The sequence below is a fragment of the Acanthamoeba castellanii genome, assembly GCF_000313135.1.
Source record: "Acanthamoeba castellanii str. Neff unplaced genomic scaffold scf7180000084720, whole genome shotgun sequence".
Classification (NCBI taxonomy): domain Eukaryota; phylum Discosea; order Longamoebia; family Acanthamoebidae; genus Acanthamoeba; species Acanthamoeba castellanii.
In genome coordinates this window covers 156,218-176,782 of record NW_004457674.1, presented here as the reverse complement: position 1 = coordinate 176,782, position 20,565 = coordinate 156,218, and the positions used below count along the sequence as shown (strand labels likewise).

Genomic DNA, 20,565 nt, shown 5'->3' with positions numbered 1-20,565 from the left:
CGCGTCCATAACGTCATCGTCGCCGACGTCGATGTCGGGGTCGCCCTTGGTATTGCCGCCGTCGTTGCCTTCTTTGCCGTCGCCGCCGATCTGGGTGATGTGGACCCCGGATTCGGACGTGGGCACCGGCGCGGTGACCAGCACCATCGGGTCCTTGCTGCGCACGCGCATCACCAGCGCCAGCGTCGTGTTCGGTCTGTATAGAAACGACGCCGCCGCCGCCGCCAAGTTAAGATGTGGACCGCACGCACCACCGCCCACCGGTGAGGTACCTGGTGAACGGGAAGTCGGTGATGATGAGGTCGACGCGGATGGAATTGGAGGTGAGGTTGTGGCCGAATCGCTGGTCGATGACCTTGCGCTCGCTCACGCTGCCATGGACAAAGAAGATGCTGTCCGTCGTGTACGCGTGCCAGTTCTGGATCTTCGTGTCGTTCTGCGTGCGGTCTGTGTGTTGTGTGTGTGTGTGGTTCCACGCCAATCATCAGCATCACTCATTCCATGGAACACGACACGACACGACACGACACGACCAACGACACGACCAACGACACGACCAACGACACGACCAACGACACGACCAACGACACGACCAACGACACGACCAACGACACGACCAACGACACGACACGACACGACACGACACGACACGACACGACCAATGACACGTACTCAAGACATTCCAGGAGTCCCACACGGCCTCCTTGCCGGTGCTGTTGCCGAAGATGAACAGCTCCTCGCCGCGCTGGTAGCCCGCGAGCCCGTCCGTCTCCTCGTACTCGATGATGTGCAGGATCTCCACAATATAGTTCACGCTCAAATACCCGCCTGTCATTGAAATTTAGCAAAAATTATTTTAATTTCAAAACATATTCAATGACTATGTAGGAGGATATGGAAATAGAAAATTGTATAATAAATATGGGGCGGAGCGTACCACGAGGGTCGGCCAGGCTCCAGGAGAACTCGGCCTGGAAGATGAGGTTGTCGCTGCCGTCGCCCGAGAGCATGCGGCACGTGATCTGGTCGTTGGGCTTGCCAGTGGGCGGCGGGCGCAGCGCGTCCCGCTCGGCGTGGGAGGTCGAAGAAGAAGAAGAAGACGACGAAGCGCCCTTCACCGGGGTGAGACTTTCGCCGGAGGGCGCGGCCCTGTTTCTGTTTCGCTTGTCTAGCGTCGATGGTAGCGACGACGACGGCAATGATGATAAAGACGACACGCTGGCGCTACTGCTACTACTGCTGCTCGGAAGACTACCATTAGCACGACACACACGACACACACGACACACACAAAACACGGGAGCAAGCACCTAGAGGTGCCTTGAACGGAGACTACGTTGCCCAGTACGGACACGGTGTAGCTCCTCTCCGTGTCCACCGCTGCAAGAAGAAGAAGGTCATGCGAGCGTTACAACCACCGCACGACACACACGACACACACGCAAGCGGGAGAAATGGGGTTGGGTGCGTACAGTAGTCGTAGAGAAGAGCGCCGGTGCCCTTATGGGCGGTGCCCAGATGGAACACGAATATGGGGATGGAGGCCGCCAGGAGGGCGTTGACCACCAGCAAGAACGTTCCCACGCTGAAGAACGCCACCCCATACGACCTTCGCCCCCCCCCCAACGTTGTGTCAACATCGTCGCACGCAACACGCGACACACGCGACACGACACACGACGACACGACCAACGACACGCACCTTTGCTTGGCTTGCCGCTTGCGCTTGTCGGTGCGGAGGGTGTGGAGGAGCTCGTTGTAGGGGCGCGGCGGGATGAGGCTCGACATGCGCTCGGCCAGCTCCTTGACGTCGAGCTTCGATCGGAAGTTGAGCCGGGCCAGCGGCCGCGTCTCCGGGATCTCCTCCAGCTCGAACCCGCACTCGTCCGTCTCCACAACACCGTCGTCGTCGTCCGTGTCGTCGTCGCTCAGATCGTCGTCATCGTCGACGGCGCCGTGGGCCTTGCCGCGCGGCGAGTCGGGGTCAGACTCCTCGCCGGACTCGTGGGCGGCGAGGTCTCCGAGCTTCTCGCGCCGCTCGCGGAGCTGGCCCTTGAAGGCCTCGAACTCGTCGCGGAAGCCGGCCTGCATGCGGTGGTAGGCCTGCATGTGCTCCTTGAAGGCCTCGATCAGGATGGGCACGATCTCGGCGTAGTCGATCGACAGCCAGCCGTCCGCGCTCTCCTGCACAATCTCGGGCAACACTGCTCGCCCCCATTCGAATGTTGGTGCGTGCGGTCGTGCGCGTGCGTGCGGTGTGTGCGGTGCGTGCGATGTGCGTACCTCGCTGCACTTCCTGGGCGATGAGGCCCAGCACCTTGATCCCGGTGGGCTGCGAGTCGGGCTCCTGGTCCGACCCGTCGGCGTCGAGGTCGACGTACTTCTGCAGGTACGCAATCTCCCGGTCGATCTCGCTCACCTGCGCCGAGGCGCCATTGATCGGCGAACCTGCACCCGGCCTCGGTCAGATCCGCCTCGTGTCGTGTCGTGTCGTGTCGTGTCGTGTCGTGTCGTGTCGTGTCGTGTCGTGTCGTGTCGTGTCGTGTCGTGTCGTGTCGTACCGGCGACGTCCTTGCGCCAGGTGTAGCGCTTGCCCTCGAGCTGGGAGAGGGTCTGGATGGCGTCGACGACGTCCTCGACGGAGGTCTTGAGCCGCAGGTCGGAGTAGTGGAGGAAGGCCTGCGCGCGCACCAGGCCCTTCACGTGCACGCCCGTGCGGACCGACACCCCGCCCGGCCGCGCCTCGACGGCCTCCGGGTGCTGGTAGAAGTCGTTCTCGCCCTCCGACGAGTCGTCGCTATCACCTGTTTCGGGTAACACACACGACACACACGACACACACGACACACACGACACACACGACACACACGACACACACGACACACACACGAGTGTCAGTACAAAGGTAACGCGAGTGGGAAGCAGTGGCAACAAAAGTGCGTACCCAGGGCTTGGTTGACTGCGTTGCTCATGCGGATGCGGCTGCCGTCGTCGCCGCGCATGCGCTTGCCCTGCAGCAGGCCGTCGGACGAGTCGTAGCCCGACGAGCCGACGGAGGAGGAGGAGGAGGAGGCATAGGAGGCCGACGAGCGCGCCGAGCCGAGCGCCACCTGCGAGTCGACGCGCATCGGCAGCTGGCCCATGAGGCTGGCGATGTAGCCGCCCGACGGATAGGCCGCGGCGCCGGCGTCGAAGCCCGCCACGTTCGACGGCGCCCAGTCGGGGTTGGGCACGGGCTGGTGGTAGAGCTGCGACGCCCGGCGCTGCTGCGGCTGCTGGTCCTGCTGCGATGGCAATTGAGCGGCGTAGGCAGTCGACTGCGCGGGCGGGAACTGCTGCTGGTGGTTGTAGTGCTGTTGTTGCTGCTGGGGCTGGCCGTGGACGGACTGCATGGATGGCTGGCGGTGGAGCACCACGCGCGATGGCTCGGCGCTGGACTGCTGGAAGGCCTGGATGACCGGCGTGGCGGCGGCGCTCTGGTGAAACTTGAAGTGCTGCTGCTGCTGCTGCTGCTGCTGCTGCTGCTGCTGCTGCTGCGGTTGGCGCTGCAGCGCAGCCGCCCCGCTGGTGGTCCACAGGGAGATATCCTGCTGCTTCTGCAGCTCGTTCTGCTGCTGGTTGTACTGGTACTGGTGCCACATCTGCTGTCGCTGCAGGCCCGGCGCCGTGTGCTGCTGCTGCTGCTGCTGCTTTTGCTGTTGCTGCTGGAGGTACTGGGCGACCGGGATGAACGATGATTGCTGCTGCTGCTGCGGTTGCGCAGTCGGGTGCGCGGGCTGCGGGTGCTGGCTGTAGTGGTAGTTGTAGCGGTGCTGCTGCTGCTGCGCCGGTTGCTGCGGATTGGGCGGAGGCGAGGTGGTGGCGCCGGCCGGCGACTGGTAGTCGGGCGACGAGTGCGACGAGTACGACGGCGACGAGCTCGACGGCGAGCGGCCCTGCGCGCCCGAGACGTGGCCCGTCGGCGATGTGTTGCCGACCGCGTGCTGGTGGTACGACTGCTGGGGCTGCTGCGGCGGCGGCGGCTGGTGCGACTGGAACGACGCCGCCGGCGTGGCCTGGTGGGGCAGGAGCGGCTTGAGCTGGTGGGGCGGCGGGGCGGGGTTGAGCTCCCACTCGCCCTTGCTCGTCTTCTTGCCCGTGTTGTGGGTCTGGAACTCGACCGAGCAGCCGACGAGCTCGTTGTTGTTAGTGGTTGATGACCACGAAGACCTGGAGCTGCCGCGAGATCTTGGTGAGCTTGGCGATCACCTCGCTCATGTAGCTCGCCGTCTCCGGCAGTTGGTCAGGCTACGCGCACACGCACGCAGCACACGAGAAGAAACAGTTCGAGCTTCGTCAGTCTCAATGTCTGCGGTGCGTGCGATGTGTGCGGTGTGTGCGGTGTGTGCGGTGGCGTACGATGGCTTTGACGGGTTCGGAGATGGACTGGAGGGAGAGGCCGTCCTTGCTCAGACGCACGCCGGGCAGGGAGGCGACGGCGACGGCGCCCGCGGGCGCGGTGTCCTCGTAGTCGGCCAGGTAGACCTGGACGTCGGTCGGCCGGTAGGGCAGCAGCGCGTCGACGGAGAACCGCAGCACCTTGCCTCGGTTCTTCGTCACTCTGATCTGGTCCTGGGCTGCGACCGGCTGTACTCCAACAACAAACAACAACAACGTGCAACATGCATTGCAACGCATGACACGAGGCAACACACATGCACACACATGTAAATGAAACACGTGTGACCGGCAGCACACGACACACGACAACAGACGGGGTGAGTCCCGACCAGGGTTTGCTTTCTGATTGAGTACTCGTGAGCGTACCTGCCAATGCCAGCCGCCTTCGGCGTTGCGCACGCGGTGCGAGAGGACCACCCGCACGGCGAACGCGGACGGACTCGGCGGGTTGCTACTCATCCTCTAGAGGTGCGGCCGCGTACACGACCTTTTATCATCGACCATCAAACATTAACAAATTGGAATTGAACAGGCAAGAGAGAAGCAAACAAGATTGCAAAATGAATGTGATTCAATTTCACCATTTCATTGAAGGCAGAATCGGGAGTCGTACCAACAAGCCGGCAAAGAGGGATGGCCTCGATCGAGACTAGACGCGGAGGGGCCGACGCGTGAAGGTGCAGGGTTTGGTTGTTTGTTCTCCACCCGCAGATGTTCAGACCACCCAAATTTTCGCCCGCAACTGGATTTCTTTTTCATTTCTTTTCTTTTCCTTACCAAGAGTTCACACATTCCTGAAATTCTTCGCATGCCAAACATGCATCAGCGGGAAATGTCAGGGTACTTGTCAAAGCATGTCACGTGTTGCCCATCATCATGCACGGAACGCAGCGGATTGGACGGGACGACCACAACCGGCCTCTTCGCCGTACCCCCGGAACATCCCCAAATGTCCGCGTGAGCTAACTGGGCTTTGGTGGGCTGCCCGCTCATCTCTCCTCTTCTCTTCTTCCGAGCGCGTGCGCTCCCAGGCAGCTCCGGTCTCTTGCCACCTCGCCCAGACCTGGAACGAGACGCGCGGGCAGAAAGAGATAGATAGCCGATCGCGAGCAAGAGGCAAGAAGAGACAACAACAACAAAAGTGAGAAGATAAGAGGGAAGGGAAAAAGAAGGGACGCGCGTGTACACAACACGAGCCAAACAGTCGGACCTAAAAGAACGAAGGAGGAGAAAAAGCGAAACACGAAGGAGGGGTTGGGGCGCAACACAAGCACACTCGGCATCTGCATGGAACAAGGACCAGGACCCTCGGCCAAGCGCCAGCGGCTACTCTCTTCGGCGGAGGAGGACGGGGCAGACCCCCTGCGGCACATGATCCGCAAGGACGAGGCAGAACTAGACCAGCATGGAACAACATCATCAACAACAACTTCTGCTTCGTCATCAACTTCCTTTGAATCAATCGTGCAAGACGAGGTGCGGTATCGCGGATGGCGACACGCGCCGCTGCCCCCGGCCGTGGCGCGTACCCTCCAGTCCAGGGCCGAGTGGGCCAACGGGGTGGGGGCGCATCAGCAGAGGTGCGCCGAGGAGGCGGTCCAGCGGAAGCAGGCCGAGCTCGATCGGACCAACCACCTCTACAAGGCCCTGGCTCGCAAGAGCTTCCAGCTCAGCGTCACCCTGCTCCACCGAGATGATGCCACCAGTAACTACCACCAGCAGCAGCAGCATCCGCCCCCATCCTCTGCCACGACGCCATCATCCTCCTCACCGTCGCACCCGTCCAACGGGATGCCGCCACCGTTCGACATCCACAGAACCATCGTGCTACCCGCCGGTACTGCCCTCGCTCTTTTTTTCCCCTCTTTTTTTTGCTTTTATCCACAATTACTCCATTTCTATATATATGCTATTTATTTATTTATTTGTGCGAAAGTTCCTGTGTGGTCTGTGTTTATTTTTTTTATATATATATATATCTTCGCTCTTGGAGAGAAAGGGGGACACGTAACATGCGAGTGTCCTTATTTGTATTTCTTGACAAGTACGCTGACAGCCCCGCTATTAAGGCGACATACTGTGTTAGTTAACCTGGTGCAAATTTTGCCCACCTATCAACCTTTTTGGTGTATATCAGTTGCGGTGCCTCACACTTTCCCATCTCACCCCCACCGCCTCGCCCCTTTTGCCACCCTGGTCTTCTTCAGCCATGCCATTGGCCAAGCTGCACAAGACCCTGCAGACGGTGATGGGCTGGGAGGACACCCAGAAGTACACGGTACGCAAGCATTCCCGCTTTGATCGTTTCTTCTCTTCTCATTGGGCCACCATCCCGCGCTTACCACGACTTCGTGCGTGTGCGGTTGTGTGCGTTCCGTGCGGTTGTGTGCGTTGTTGTTATCACACATCCAGTTTCTTACTGGCGACGGCGTGCCGATCGCCAAGTACAACAAGGACGACATTCCCTGCCTCTCGGACAGCAAGATTCGGCTGGCCTACATCGTCAAGGACCCCGGCGATGAGGTGTGTTTACCCCCCCCCCAACATTCCATTCCTCTTTCCTTTTTCCGTTTCTATTGGCAGGAGCCAATCAATTCTGGCGAGTGCGCGTGCAACTCTCTCGTTCTTTTAATATTGAAAGCGTTGCTTCTCGCCCACCCACAGCTCTACTACCAGTACGGCGAGTGGATACACCGACTTCTCGTGGAGACGATCGGCGCCCCGCGACGGAACATCCCCTCCACCCGCGGTACCGCAGCACACTTCAGTGCTGTGATGGCGTGCAACTATGATTGTTTCGTGTGGTGCTCGATTCACACCAAGTGCTTACCGCCTCTCATCGTGTTCTCTCTCTCTCTCTCTCTGTGTGTGTGCGTGTGCATGTGTGTGTGCAGTCATCTCGGGAACCGGACAGTGCCCGCCGGACGACAGTACACCTTTCAGCTATGCTGCAGGTACTCCCTCGCTCCTCCGCCTTCATCGAACACGGCAGCGGCGCCCTGCGGCAACTCCGGTGTATTTAAAAATCTGGTTCACTATGTTTCACATTTTGTCGACATGTTCCTGTCGAAGATGTTGTTGTTGTTAGCTTGTCGACATGTACTTACGTATTGTGTACTGCCCGAAAGGTGTGACCTCGCTGGGCGGAGAGACGCGGCCGTTCTCGGTGGACGCGGTCAACGCGCAGCTGATGGCGGGCCAGACCTTCTACATGCGCATCCCGGCCAGCGCCAGCAAGGAGCACGAGGAGTTCGTTTGCCTGCGCGCCATGCGCACGCCCGTCAACATCCTCGCCGCCCCGACCGCCAACCTCGACCCTGTCACGTCATCGTCAGCGGCAGCGGCCGAGGCGGCCTCGATCTCGTCGGCCACCCGATCGTCGATGAACTCGGCCACCTACTCGGCGCCCACGTCGGCCGGCCTGCCCTCGATGGCGCCCTCCCCACCCGTACCCACGTCAGCCTCGGCATCGACAAGAAAGGGACACCCGCCGCAGCCTCACCACCACGCCGGCGACCACCACCACCGCTACCACCAGCAGCCTCCACAGCACCACCAAGCCCCGGGGCAGAAGCGGGTCTCGGGGTCGTGGGACTCGATGTCATCGTCGCCAGCGTCGTCTTCTTCGTCGTCGGGGTCGCTACCGGGTGGCCACTACTACCCGTCGTCCCTGCAGCACCATGACCTCGCGACGTGGCGCGACGAGGCCGTCGAGCAGCAGCACCAACGACACCTCTCCGCGCCCTCATTCTTCTCATCGTCGTCGTCGCCCGCCACGCCCGCGAGCGGCGGCGGCTTCTCCCCCTCGGCCGGGAGCTGGCTCTCCGGCTCGTTCGGCATCCCGCGATCGACAGCACTTCCGTCGCTGCCGCCCTCGTCGTCGTTCTCCTCGTCGTACCCGCCGTCGGAGGAGGACGCCGCCGACGACCACCTGTACTACGCGCGCGAACGATACCCGCCTCCACCTCCAGCCGCAGCCGCGTCGCACTACCAACAGCACCACCAGGGCCAGCAATCGCACCAACAGCGCTACCAGCCCCATCATCATCAGCAGCAGCATCAGTTCTCGCACTACGGGCCGTCGTCGTCGTCGTCGTCGCTGCCGTCGGACTCGAGTGTCGGCCCGTCACCGTCGCTGCTGTCCTCGCCCTCGCACCTCCTGCCGTTCCCCTCGCACACGCTCCCGCCGTTCCCCTCATATCTGCCCTCGCCCTCACCGTCGTCGACCGCCTCGGCGGCCATGTCGATGATGCGCTCGCGCTCGCCCTCGCCGCTCTTCCCGCCGCCCTCGTCGCTCGGCGGATTCTACCCCTCGCTCACGCCTTCGCCATCATTTTCCTCGTCTTCGTCGTCGGCGCTGCTCGACCCATCGATGCTCGCTGGCGGCTCGGCCGAGCGCCTGCCCCCGCTCTCCGGCACCGCCGCCCTCTTCTCGCCCGAGCCGTCGCCGCCCTTCATGTCGTCATCATCTTCATCCTCTCCCGCCTCCTCGTCGATCAACACCGCGCTGCCGCCCTTCCCCATGGCGATCTCGCCGCCCAACTCATCCTCGTCGTTCTCCCCGCAAGTGCTCGAATCACTCTCATCGTCGTCGTCGTCACCATCACCATCATCCGGATATCCCTACCACCATGGCCAGCAGCAGCAACAACAACACGGCGGCGAGCATTCACCAGCGAACAACTCATCAGGTGCCAAGCTATCGCACGCGGCCACCGATGTCGAACAAGGCGATCATGGCGGCAACGACTGACCGCACGGGGCGTGCAGTGGCGAAGCTGTCGAGCATGTTTTTAAATCAATTCAGAGAAGAGAAACAAAAACCCATCTGTGGCGTTTGTCTGACTCGAGCGGCCACCGAATGCTCACCACCCTGTACTCCGTTTTGCTCCGTCTTCCTTTACAACATGTTGGTGCGTTGTGGTGGAGGCCAGGTCGTGTGCTTGGGCTATTTTTCCGCGCTGGAACGATTTCGGAATGAGAAAGGCGAACAACCGCGAGTAAGGAAAACAAGGCCCGACGAACCGCCCAATGGCCGTCTTCCCAGTCGACATTAAAATTGGTAAAAGGGAAGTTCAAAGGACTTCGGAACTGCATCAGCCAATGGGCTTCTGCCGCCGTAAGACCGGTTACCGTTGCGAGTGATGAGCTCGGTTTTAGGTCTTATCTGACGCTCGTCTGTTGACACTGACGGCCTTTTGTATATTTGGTGCCCACCAACTGGGGAGTCGGAGAGAACATGTTCAGGCCAAGGACTTCTAAACATGCAGCACAGTGTACACCGCGCAGGAGTTCTGTCCAGAAAAGGGGTTACTCCTGCGAAACTGAAATCCCCTCAACCCGCCTTTTCCCCTGTGTAGGCCTGGTATTGGCCGGCGCGCTTGAGCACCCACGACAGGGTCCCCAGAGAGCGGGCGGCCAACGCTCCTCGCCTCATCTAGGCTGGCCGGTGGCGCCGTTCCGCTCCCCTTTCGCTCTCGCTCTTTTCGTGCTGTCGGCCGAGTGGTTGTTGTTCGAATCCGCAACTGCGATCCGGCCAGCGCTGACGACGGTTTGTGGCGCGTGGCTAACCCGTTCGAACCTCAAACGAGCCGCGCCAACAACGAAAGCACAACGCACAGCCGCCACAACAACGACGACACAACTTCTCCTTGGCACCGTGCATACGCGCACAGAGCACACCTCTGGCTAGACCTCCACACCATCCACAAGCTCCGAGGCACAGCCACCACTACTCGCACGACTCGGTCCGTTCCTCCTCGATCGGCCGTTCGCGCATTACTCTACGGTAGCAGCGGGCGAAAACCTGAGGTACCGAGCGCGCCACACGACCCACCCAGATCGAGCCGCCCATCATCTCAACCACACCATCCTCATCCCACAATCATTCTCCATCTTCTTCTTCTTCGGTGATCGGCCCCAACCTGGTTTTTGCTGACTTCATTCTTTTCGTCATCTTCTGTCTGTCGTTTTCCGTCTCTTTTTTTCTCGCAGCTTCGCTATTTGTGTCGCAGCTCCCGCCAGAGCATCATCTGTCACCACGCTCGTCGCACAACCAGCCGTTAAGGACAGAACTCAGTACTCCACCAGCAACAACAGGCGCCGCCCGACCAAGCATCTCGACCCCGTTCCTGGGTCCGAAACACAACAAAACAACAACAAGCCCCTAGCATGAGCAGCAGCTGCAGAAGCAGCGACAACGAAGGCAGCGGCAGCCGTGCATCGAGTCCTCCCCGCCTCAACCACAGCCCAACGACGCACAATCGCGAGGGCTTGCCGTCATCTTCTCCGCCATCGTCTTCTACACCTGCACTACAACAGCAGCCCTTCCTCCAGCTGCCCCCGATCGAACTGGCGCCCTACCGCGACGGAGCCATCTACGAGTCGTCCCGGCTCGAGAGCTATCCCGACATGCCCTTCAACAGCGAGCTCACTGACAGCTTCCCGCCTCCTTCGCAATCTTCATCCTCTACTACTTCGACATCTTCCGCATCTTCGACAACGACGTCTTCCTTGGCACCGCTCCCGAGCAGCACCATCTCTTCGCTGGATGAGAAGATCTTGCACTTCACGACTACCCTCGCCGCCGCTGCGGCGGCCAGCGGCGACGGCAAGAAGGAGGCCAACATCGACGAGCTGCAGCGCAAGCTCCACTTCTACCAAGTCATGCTCTGGTACGCGTTACACGATCTCCCCCCCCCTCTTCTTTCCTTTATCACTTTTGATCCTGCTGCCTCGAGGCAGCAGTTCGATGGTCGGAATCGATCGACGTTACACACAAATCTTGTTCAAGTCCGTTTTTTATGCGTTTTTATTTTTATTGGTGTTCTCTACGTAGCGTGTGGGAGTCAGGCACACAAGCCATTGGATCCCAGCCTTTGGGCAGACCAGCTCTCTTACTTTTTCATTGTGGCCAACTACAGCCAAAACATGTCAACGTCAGTAGTTTGTTATTTCCAGGGATTTGTTTTGCATTTATCTGTGCCGTTTTATCTCTCCCGTTGTTTCGTTGTGCGCCGTGCGTGTTTCTCCATTCTGGCGCCAGCGTGCGACAGTGAAGAAAGACGCCAGCAATCGTAATCGCTTACTCATGCCACCGTCATATAATTATTGGCGATCATTATTGCTATAGTTACGCCCAACCACGACATCACACCTCTTTTCCATCATTTTCACAATATGAAATGTTGGCTGTAAATGCGTCCTATCTCTCGCCGAGATCTCGACTCTTATCTGTTACTTATCTCTTCTTCGTCTTTGTCGTCCTCTTCTTCTTCTTCTTTGCGCACAGGCTGAAGCGAAGTTACCGGCTCGGCGGGCAGACGTCGCTCACGAAGCGATGCGTCTACCAGGACTACAGCAACATGTGCACGGAGAGCGGGACGCCGTGCCTCTTCTCGCCGTCGGTGTTCGGCAAGGTCATCAAGCGCACCTTCCCCGATCTCCAGTACCGGCGACGGCGCATCAACCGTCGCATCAACGCGCACTACGAGGGCCTCGAACGGGTGGAGGAGTGCTTCGACGCCGACGGCCACCCGCGCGCCATGCCGATCAAGCAGGAGGAGGAGCTCCAGGAGGCCGAGCGCCTGCGGCTCGAGTTCCAGGACAAGAAGATCGGCGGCCGGCAGAACAAGCAGCAGCAACAGGTCAAGCGCGCCTCGCCCGGTGACGGCAACAGTCCACAAGAGACCTCGGCCGGTGCAGCCAAGCGTCGGCGAAAGAGCTCGACCGCCACCGCGTCGTCGTCGGGCATGCTCAAGGTCAAGAAGGAGAAAACCGGCAGCTCGCGCAGGCGACGCACGGGCGCCGACGACGACGACTACCTGCCCGAGGACGAGAGGCGGTCGGACTCGGACGATGCGAGCAGCAGCGGCGTCAGCGGCGAGAGCCAGCATCCCTATGACCAGGTCGCCGGCCCACAACCGCCCATTGACCACTTCTGGCGCGACTGGACCTTCCCTGGCGATGCCTACGGCGGCCCCGGCGGCGGCGACCTCGCGCGACACGAGATGATGCGCGGTCACGGTGGTGGAATGCCCGGAATGGGCGGTCACCCTCCGCACGGCGGCATCATGCACGCCGACGACTACGACAGCATGGAGCCCTCGTTCCAGTTCATGTCCTACCTTGAAGCCGGTTCGTCGCTGGCGTCCTACTCGTCGTCGACCACCTCCGCAGCGTGGAGGCCGCCACCCATGCCCAGCCACTCGCTCCTCCAGCAGACCCAGCAGCATTACCATCAACAGCAGCACCAGCACCAGGGCCAGCACCACATGCTGCCCCCGATGCCCAGCTTCCCTCCGCCGCCGCTCCACAGCGACTACCAGTCGCGCCAGCTGCCCTGGCCGTCGTCGGCCTTCGGCCCGGCGGGCGGCCTCTCGGGCGGCAGCAAGTCCAGCCCACCGCCGTCGACCTCGTCGACGCCATCTTCGTCGCACGCGCTGATGCCGTCGTTCCCGCTGCCGTCGACAGCGCCATCGAACTCGTCGTCGACGTTCCCCTCCTCCTTACCGCACGGGCCGGGCATGCTCGCCGCGTCCAACCACCAGTGCCCGTGCCCGTCGTGTCTGTCGGGCAGGCCGCAGTACTACCCCAGTTCCTACCACTAAGCACCAACATGTACAGATCACGATCGCGTCATCATCAACAATCAACCCCCCCGTAGAGAACCCCAACTATACAGCACGGTCTTCATTCCCTCACCTTCACCATTCTCCCACCTTCTCTCCCCTTCTATCTTGTCCCCTAATTGATTGACAACGCCTAAAACGCACCAACCAGACACCAGTGACCCTATCCAATGTTCGTATGGGAAATCGTTTTCCACCTGCAATCAGCAGGCAACCCAAACTCGTCGTGAATCGGCCGTGTGCTTGAGGTCTTTCATTCAACCCTGTGCACGAATATGGAACAGTCTTGCGGAAGACAAACATTTTGGCGCGAAAACGTGGACGAAAATTTCAAGCACAAGACGATTAGAGCGGGGGGGGCAATAATACACAATTGATGGTGCAAGGCAAAGATGGCCGAGGTGGAGGATGAGGACGACATTTTGCGGCCCATCCCCGGCATATCGCTCAGCGACACTCCACCAGTTACTACGGCAGCTCGATTTTGCAAGCAAGCCGCGACAAGATCGCACGATTCACGAGCGATGGTGACGGCTGCCGCGAAGCCGAGCAGGCGGCTCCCCGTAGAAGAGGAGAGCACACAAGAGGATGAAGACTTCGAGGCCGATACCGAGCCCTACTTCGCACTTGACCCTGAATCCCGTCCGCACGCGAATCGCGATGAACGCGGGTCGCAAGCCGCCACCCTCCCCTACTCCCATGTGGAAGAAAAGGAGCCAATCATCTCCGCCTCGCGAGCCTCAAGAATCGGGCACCTAGTGGCCGCCAAGGTGGTACCATCAGGCCATCTCGCATCGCGAATGATGCGCGAGAAGGAGAACCGGCACGACTTCCCCAACTCGCCCGCTGTAGAGACGCAACCCTACGTGCTCGTGAAAGCCACGCCCACTCCCTCCCTTCCCCATCGCAAGTTTGCAGCTGCGGCAGCCTTCAGCATCGCCACCGGCGCTACGCGCAGCAGCAAGCCGGTCGCCGCCTCCTCCAGCTCGGCTTCAACCACGACCGGCGCTACCGTCAGACGGGGCTTGCGCCTGCTCGACTCGCCCTACAAGAATGAAGCGAAGAGCACCAACGCTGTTCGGGCAACTGCGGCATCCACTTCGTCTTCGTCGTCTTCAGCGTCGGTGCACCGACCGAAACCAACTCCTCCGAGCCACCAGCAGCCGCCTCTGGCCAGAGGTTCTCCGCAGCTCCACGCCCATGACCACCAGGCGGCACCACCGGCTGGGCAGCAGCATCACCTCCTGGCGCTGCCGTCGCCAGTTCCCTCGTCGCCCGGCTCACCATCACGCCACTTCCGCCACTCGCCCGGCTCGCCGTCGCCGTTGCCGTCGCCGTCACTCAGCCCGACCTCGCCGTCGTCTCGCTCGCAGTCGCCCAGCATCTCGCCCTCGGCCTCGCCATCGCGCTGCGGCTTCCGCCTCTTTCCCTTCGGCGGCGTGGTGGACCACCATCATGACCACGGGCTCGAGCGAGAAAAAACAGAGAATGCCGGAAACGCACGCAAGCGCAAGAGCGTGGACGGCGTGCCAACGTCCGCGGGCGATGCCGTCAAGCGGGCCATGCGACAACAACAAGACGAACCGAAAGAGGAGGGGATGGATCAAGACCTGAGCCACATCTCCGTCTCCATCTGCTCGCCTGCACCTGCGCCTTCGCCGACGCCGACGACGCTCTCGACTTCCTCTCTATTACCCAGAGCGGGAGGAGCTGGGACTCCCTCCCTGCAGCAGCAGTTCACGTCGTTCCACTCGCCATTCATCTCACCCACGCAGCAGCTGGACTCGGCCCCGCCGTCGCCTCAGCCGGTCTCGCCCTTCGTTACCGATCATCACGACGCCACGAGAAAGCGCAGCCATCTCGGGTCGTCGGCGCCCCAGACCTCGCCTTCGCCGGCAGATTTGATTCTTTCACAACCGGACCACGCGCCAGCGGCGGCGAAGAGGTCGCGCCTGGCGCTGGACACGAGGAAGCGGCTTGACTTCTCGCACGGCGCTTGCGAAGACCATCACTCTGAGAGCGCAGTGGCGCAGTCGTCGTCGTCTTCGTCTTCTTCTGCGTCGAGGCGAGGTCAGCCGACCACGCCGACAAAGCAGTCGAGCATCAGCCGCTTCCTGGTGGCCAAGAAGCCACAGCAGCAAGGCTCGGTGCTGGGTCAGATGAAAGAAGACGGCGCCAGGCAGCCCGCAGCGAGCAGGAAGCCCGTTGGCGGTAACAGCGTGCCAGCGCCGAAGAAGAGTGTCGGCGACAACAATAAGGGGAAGGCTCCTCCCGCCATCGACCTGCTGGACGACACGATCGAAGTGGATGACGACTTCGAGATCGCCAAGCCGCGTTCGTCGACGACGACCAAGAGCACAACTACAACGACCACGACCACCACTTCCACGTCATCGTCGTCATTGTCTTCCAGAAGCGCCCCGTCATCGGCGGCGTTCATCTCGAAGGCGAGCAAGGCGAAGGCAAGGAGCCCGGTCCATGGGCCGGGCTGGATCCGGCGGATCGCCGACGAGCGCAAGCCCGCCGCGGGCGGCCGCGAGGCCAAGCGAGCGCGGCCGCCCGTTCCCTTCCTGGATCGGTCGGCCAAGTCGCAGTCGTCGCCGCCGGAGCTGGTCAACGCGCGCAAGACGCACCGGGTGCGCCCGCCCGATAGACGGGCCGAGACGCAGATCGACCTCATTGACGACGACAACCGCGACAGCGGCAGCGAGCGCGGCGAAAGCGAAGCGCAGGCTGGTGACGACGACGACGAGGAGGAGGAGGAGGACATCGACTCGTCGTGGGACGAGGAGAATTCGGCCGCCCTGTTCCTCGAGAAGGATCTGATAGGCGATCGCCGCATCAAGAACCGGGTCAAGAAGTCAATGAAGGAGCTGAAGCCTCTGCCGCCGCGGAACTCGTCGTCGTCCTCCCTGTCGGGTACGCTCGCCACCTTAACAATCACCTGAACAACCTACTGACGTCAGCGCTCGTTTTTTGTTTGCACAGCCGCGAGAAAGTTCCAGACCTCCAAGTCGATGAGCGACATCATCACCAGCACCACTGCCCAGGCCACCGCCGGTGCCGCTGCCGGTCGGTCGTACGGCGTCATGTCGTCGTCGGCCTCGTCAGCGAGCCTCTTCTCCACCTTCTCCCGCCCCACATCGCTCATCACCACGGGCAAGCGCAAGTCCGCGTCCGAGGACAGTCAAAGTGGTGGCGAGACGGCCTCGGACGAAGGCGTGATCGGCGACCTGTACACGTCGATCCAGGTCAACGCCGACCTGGACGCCGAGGCGGACCAGCCCGCGCTGCTCAAGGTCTCCCTGCTCAAGTACCAGCGGCAGGGCCTGGCGTGGATGGCCGACAAGGAGGACGACCGCCGCGCGGCCAAGGGCGGCATCCTGGCCGATGCCATGGGCCTCGGCAAGACCGTACGCTTGACCCGACTCTGCGACCCCACCCACCATGCGCTCGGGGCGCACCTCACACATTGCTTCTCATTGTGGCAGATCCAAATGCTGTCGCTGATTCTGCACAATGCGGCCAAGCCCGGTGCGGCGTGCAAGACCACCCTCATCGTGTGTCCGCTGTCGATGCTCGACCAGTGGCTTGACGAGATCCGCAATCGAGTCAAGGGCAGCCAGCTCCAGGTTTGTTTTGTTTGTTTGTTTCCATTATTGGTGGCATTTGCCGCAGCTGTGGCTGTGGCTGACACCTGGGCGCCGCCGCAGGTGAACGTGTACTACGGAAACAGCCGCATCAAGGACGCCAGCTGGCTCAAGAAGTGTGATGTTGGTATGTGCGCCATTTCCCTGGGTCTCCACACACTCACGTTTCTTTCTTTCTTTGCAGTTTTGACCACCTACGGCACGCTCGCAGCCGAGTTCGTCACGCGGGGTAAGGGCAAAAACGCGCGTGCGTCCTTGTCGCGTCCGCTGGGCTGCCTGGAGAGCGTGCCCTGGTGCGTACACACCCTTTCCCAGCCCGCGCACATGTGCCGTCCCATTCGCGCCTCACGCTCTGTTTTTTAAATCAGGTATCGAATTGTGCTGGACGAAGCCCACCTGATCAAGAACGCGGGCACGCGCACCTGCAAGGCCGTGTGCTCGATGCAGGCCGACAGACGGTGGTGCCTCACCGGTACAGATCGTTAACCAATGGCGCCGATTGCTCCAGTTCCTCACATGCTAACATTGATCGTTTATTTCTTTATTTCTTTATATTTATAATTTTGAAACAGGCACGCCTATCCAGAACAGCCTCGAAGATGTGTACAGTCTGCTCCATTTCCTTCGGGTGGAGAATTTCAACGACCCCTGGTGGTACGCTGTTCGGCTTCTCAACACAAATCTTGCATTCCTCTTGCTCGGCTGACTTTTGTTGCCACCCGCGCGCGCAGGTGGAACCTCATGATCATTAAGCCCATCCGTCGCAACGACTCGACTGGATTCGTGCGATTGCAAGTACGCGCTCTCCACCACCTCACCTGGCCTTGGATCGGCTGCTGACCGGCCTGCGCCTGCTGGGCCTGCTCGCCCCCATACAGAACGTGCTGCAAACGGTCCTTCTGCGGCGAACGCGAGAGCACAAGATAGACGGCCAACCCATCGTGTCGCTGCCTCCCTGCAAGATCGTGCAGAAGGAAATCGAGTTCTCGCCGATGGAGCGGCAGTTCTATGACACCCTCTTCAGTACGCCTACGACACACACGACGCACGCGGCACACAAAGCACGTGCTAACGCATTGCCCTCAAATAACACAGAGAACGCGCAGTCCGTGTTCAACGACTATCTGGAAAACGGCACTGTGCTCAATCACTATGTACACATATTGGAACTGCTGCTGCGGTACGTACGCCGCACTCCCCCCCATTGCGGTTAAAAGCTGACCAGGGACAATGGACTGGTTGGTTGGTTGGTTGGTTGGCACAGCTTGCGACAGTGCTGCAACCACTACTTCATCGTGCTGATGTGCCTCACGATGCCGGCCCTGCGCACCAAGCGACCAACGCTGGAGGGGCTCAAGGACGAGTATCGTCGAATCATGCGCCTGCTCGAGCTCAAGAAGGCCGGCAAGCAAAACAGCCAAGACGACGGGCACGCGGAGGAGGAGAGCACTCAACCCCTGGACGACGCTGGCGATGTTGCCGGTGATGCTGACGATGATGGCGGTATGCATACGCCAACGCGGAAGCGGCAATCGTCGTCGGGGACGGCCGCCACGGTCAGTCTCACGCCTACACGACGGAACGGGGCGTTTGACCTGCCCGTGCCGCTGCTTGCCGATATGCTCACGCCAGCGGGGGCCACTCGTCGCGCCGGCGGCAGCTCGGCAGCAGCCGGCGACGCGCCCGACGGGCAAGCGCAGATCTGTCCTATCTGTTTCAACGGGCTCGAGGTACCCTCCGCTCCACTTTTGTTGCTCGCTGGCTCGTCGGTGTATTAACACACGTGTCGTGTGTCGTGTCGTTGGTCGTGTCGTGCGTGTCGTGTCGTGGCTTCATATTAAAAGGACAATGTGGCGGTGGCGCCTTGCGGGCATCAGTTCTGCCGCGAGTGTATTGACGACTACTGGGAGAACGAGTACGCGGGCGAAAACTTGGGCCAATGCCCCGTGCAGAGCTGCCGACACCGGTTCTCCATCAACAAGCTGCAGGCCGTCGTGGCCAACGGAGGTTCTACCGACTCCTCGACACGCCGCAGGCTCGACGCCCAACAGCGGTCGACGTCGACGCGAAGCAGCGGCGCCGCGAAGGCCAAGGCGACGGCGGCGAAGGCGAAAGCGAAGACGAAGCGGCGCCAGGGCATGGAACTCGAGTTCGCCGGGCTCGGGCGGACCAAGACCGAGAGCCAGGAATGCGAAATAGGCAGCGGCGGAGGTGATGCCGACGAAGGGAGCGCTTACGATGACGAGAGCGAGGAGGCGTCCGTCGCAAACACGGTGGGTGGCGACTACGACGACGACGAGGCCTCGAGCGAGCGGGAGCCGCTGGCGAGGGGGCGACGACTAGACGGCAGCGACATCGGGCACACGTTCATGCAGAGCTCCAAGGTGAGCGCGCTCATGGAGGAGGTGCGGCGGATGCGCCAGGAGGACCCCACCAGCAAGTGTCTGGTACGCCTTCTAGTTGGTGGATGATAACACACACACACACACACACACACACACAACGCACGCCACTCACACGTACGCTCTTTCGGTCGTGTGCCGCAGATCTTCAGCCAGTTCACCATGTGTCTCGACCTCATCGAGCTGTCGCTCCACACCGAGAACGTTGACTACACGCGGCTCGACGGGAGCATGACCAAGGCGCAGCGTGTGTCGGAGATCGCACGGTTCAAGGCCGACTCGAGCGTGGCCGTGTTCCTGATCTCGCTGAAGACTGGCAACTGCGGCCTCAACCTCACCCACGTACGCTCCTTGCGCTCTTAACCCCAACAACGGCCACCGACACTGATCACTGAGTGTTGTTGGTGTTCGCTCCTCCAGGCCTCACATATCTTCCTCATGGACCCCTGGTGTACGTCGCATGCACCGCCGCACACGACACGACACGCACACGGCACGACACACAATGACTGCGCACGCACACTGCATGACACGTGCGTGTGTGGTGTGTTTGTGTCGCGCACAATAGGGAATCCGTCGGCGGAGCAGCAGGCCATCGACCGAGCGCACCGTCTCGGACAGGAAAGGCCGGTCACGGTCATCCGCTTCATCATCAGGGACTCGATCGAGGAGCGCATCCTCGACCTCCAGGACAAGAAGCGCAAGATCGCCCAGGGCGCCTTCGCCGGCGGTGCGTCGGACGTGGGCCAGCAGTCGCGCGGCCTCGCCCTCAGCGAACTGCGACAACTCTTCGAGCCGTAGTGACCAACTCTTCGAGCCCAAGAAGGAAGAAGAATGAACGAAAGAACGAAACGGAAACAGAACTGGTTTTCCGCAGAAGTTATTCTGTAAAAAATTCGAGCAAAAAGGTGAGTGGTCGCGGGTTGACGGAAAAGAATTACCGGCCACCCGAAACAAGCTGGCGTGATCCCAGCAAGCCCAGGCATGGCCCAACAACCACGGGGCGCCTGATGATTGGCCGATCTTTTGTTGATCAAGAATCTTAATCATTTGGTATGTAGAGTGGGTGAACGAGTTTGGGATTCCTGTGGTGGTTGAGGTCTGCGCCGACGATCCTAACTCACCTTCCAAACAACCGGAGCCAAGAACATGGGCAACGTTTCAGCAGAAAAGACGACGTAACAGCCTTCCTTCTTTTCATACAGCACCCAACAGACGCCAGACAACACCACCAGCTGCGCACCTCATCATCTGGCCTTTCTTCGCCTTTAGGATCCATCACTCTTCACCGTTGACAGCTCGCCCACCTATTTATCTGCAGCCCATTCTACATTCTTCTTCACAACCCAACACTTCAACACACAAAGAGCTTCACATGTAAGTCTCGCTTCCTTTCTTCTCCTCTCTTCTCTTCCGTGTCGCTTTCGCTCTTTCTCTTCATTC

General features: G+C 60.7%; 4 protein-coding genes across 4 annotated transcripts; 3 read left to right on the top strand and 1 right to left on the bottom strand.

Moving 5' to 3' along the window:
• Window positions 1–3: 3 nt before the first annotated feature.
• Window positions 4–4,899, bottom strand: ACA1_153730 (uncharacterized protein; the record flags this gene model as incomplete). The annotated part of the gene is given in 14 exon segments (XM_004353619.1): window positions 4–196; window positions 273–447; window positions 673–828; window positions 938–1,236; window positions 1,311–1,380; window positions 1,473–1,609; window positions 1,703–2,204; window positions 2,284–2,448; window positions 2,562–2,679; window positions 2,692–2,804; window positions 2,945–4,148; window positions 4,210–4,287; window positions 4,399–4,626; window positions 4,807–4,899. Coding segments are annotated over 14 exon segments (3,531 nt in total), but the record flags the coding sequence as incomplete, so codon positions are not given.
• Window positions 4,900–5,811: 912 nt separating this feature from the next.
• ACA1_153720 (plasmid pria4b orf-3 family protein) lies at window positions 5,812–9,193 on the top strand (the record flags this gene model as incomplete). Its single annotated transcript, XM_004353618.1, has 6 exons — window positions 5,812–6,277; window positions 6,648–6,718; window positions 6,853–6,963; window positions 7,105–7,189; window positions 7,335–7,394; window positions 7,569–9,193. The coding sequence occupies 6 exons, from the start codon at window positions 5,812–5,814 to the stop codon at window positions 9,191–9,193; spliced, it is 2,418 nt and encodes an 805-aa protein (XP_004353670.1).
• Window positions 9,194–10,851: 1,658 nt separating this feature from the next.
• ACA1_153710 (uncharacterized protein) lies at window positions 10,852–13,049 on the top strand (the record flags this gene model as incomplete). The annotated part of the gene is made up of 3 exons (XM_004353617.1): window positions 10,852–11,114; window positions 11,364–11,378; window positions 11,732–13,049. 3 exons carry the CDS (start codon window positions 10,852–10,854, stop codon window positions 13,047–13,049), a joined length of 1,596 nt encoding a protein of 531 aa, XP_004353669.1.
• A 413-nt stretch (window positions 13,050–13,462) lies between these two features.
• ACA1_153700 (SNF2 family Nterminal domain containing protein) lies at window positions 13,463–19,923 on the top strand (the record flags this gene model as incomplete). The annotated part of the gene is made up of 16 exons (XM_004353616.1): window positions 13,463–15,989; window positions 16,059–16,483; window positions 16,562–16,702; window positions 16,784–16,847; window positions 16,905–17,013; window positions 17,089–17,192; window positions 17,293–17,374; window positions 17,452–17,515; window positions 17,599–17,743; window positions 17,816–17,900; window positions 17,985–18,450; window positions 18,565–18,997; window positions 19,064–19,167; window positions 19,267–19,464; window positions 19,543–19,573; window positions 19,691–19,923. 16 exons carry the CDS (start codon window positions 13,463–13,465, stop codon window positions 19,921–19,923), a joined length of 5,211 nt encoding a protein of 1,736 aa, XP_004353668.1.
• Window positions 19,924–20,565: the final 642 nt, after the last annotated feature.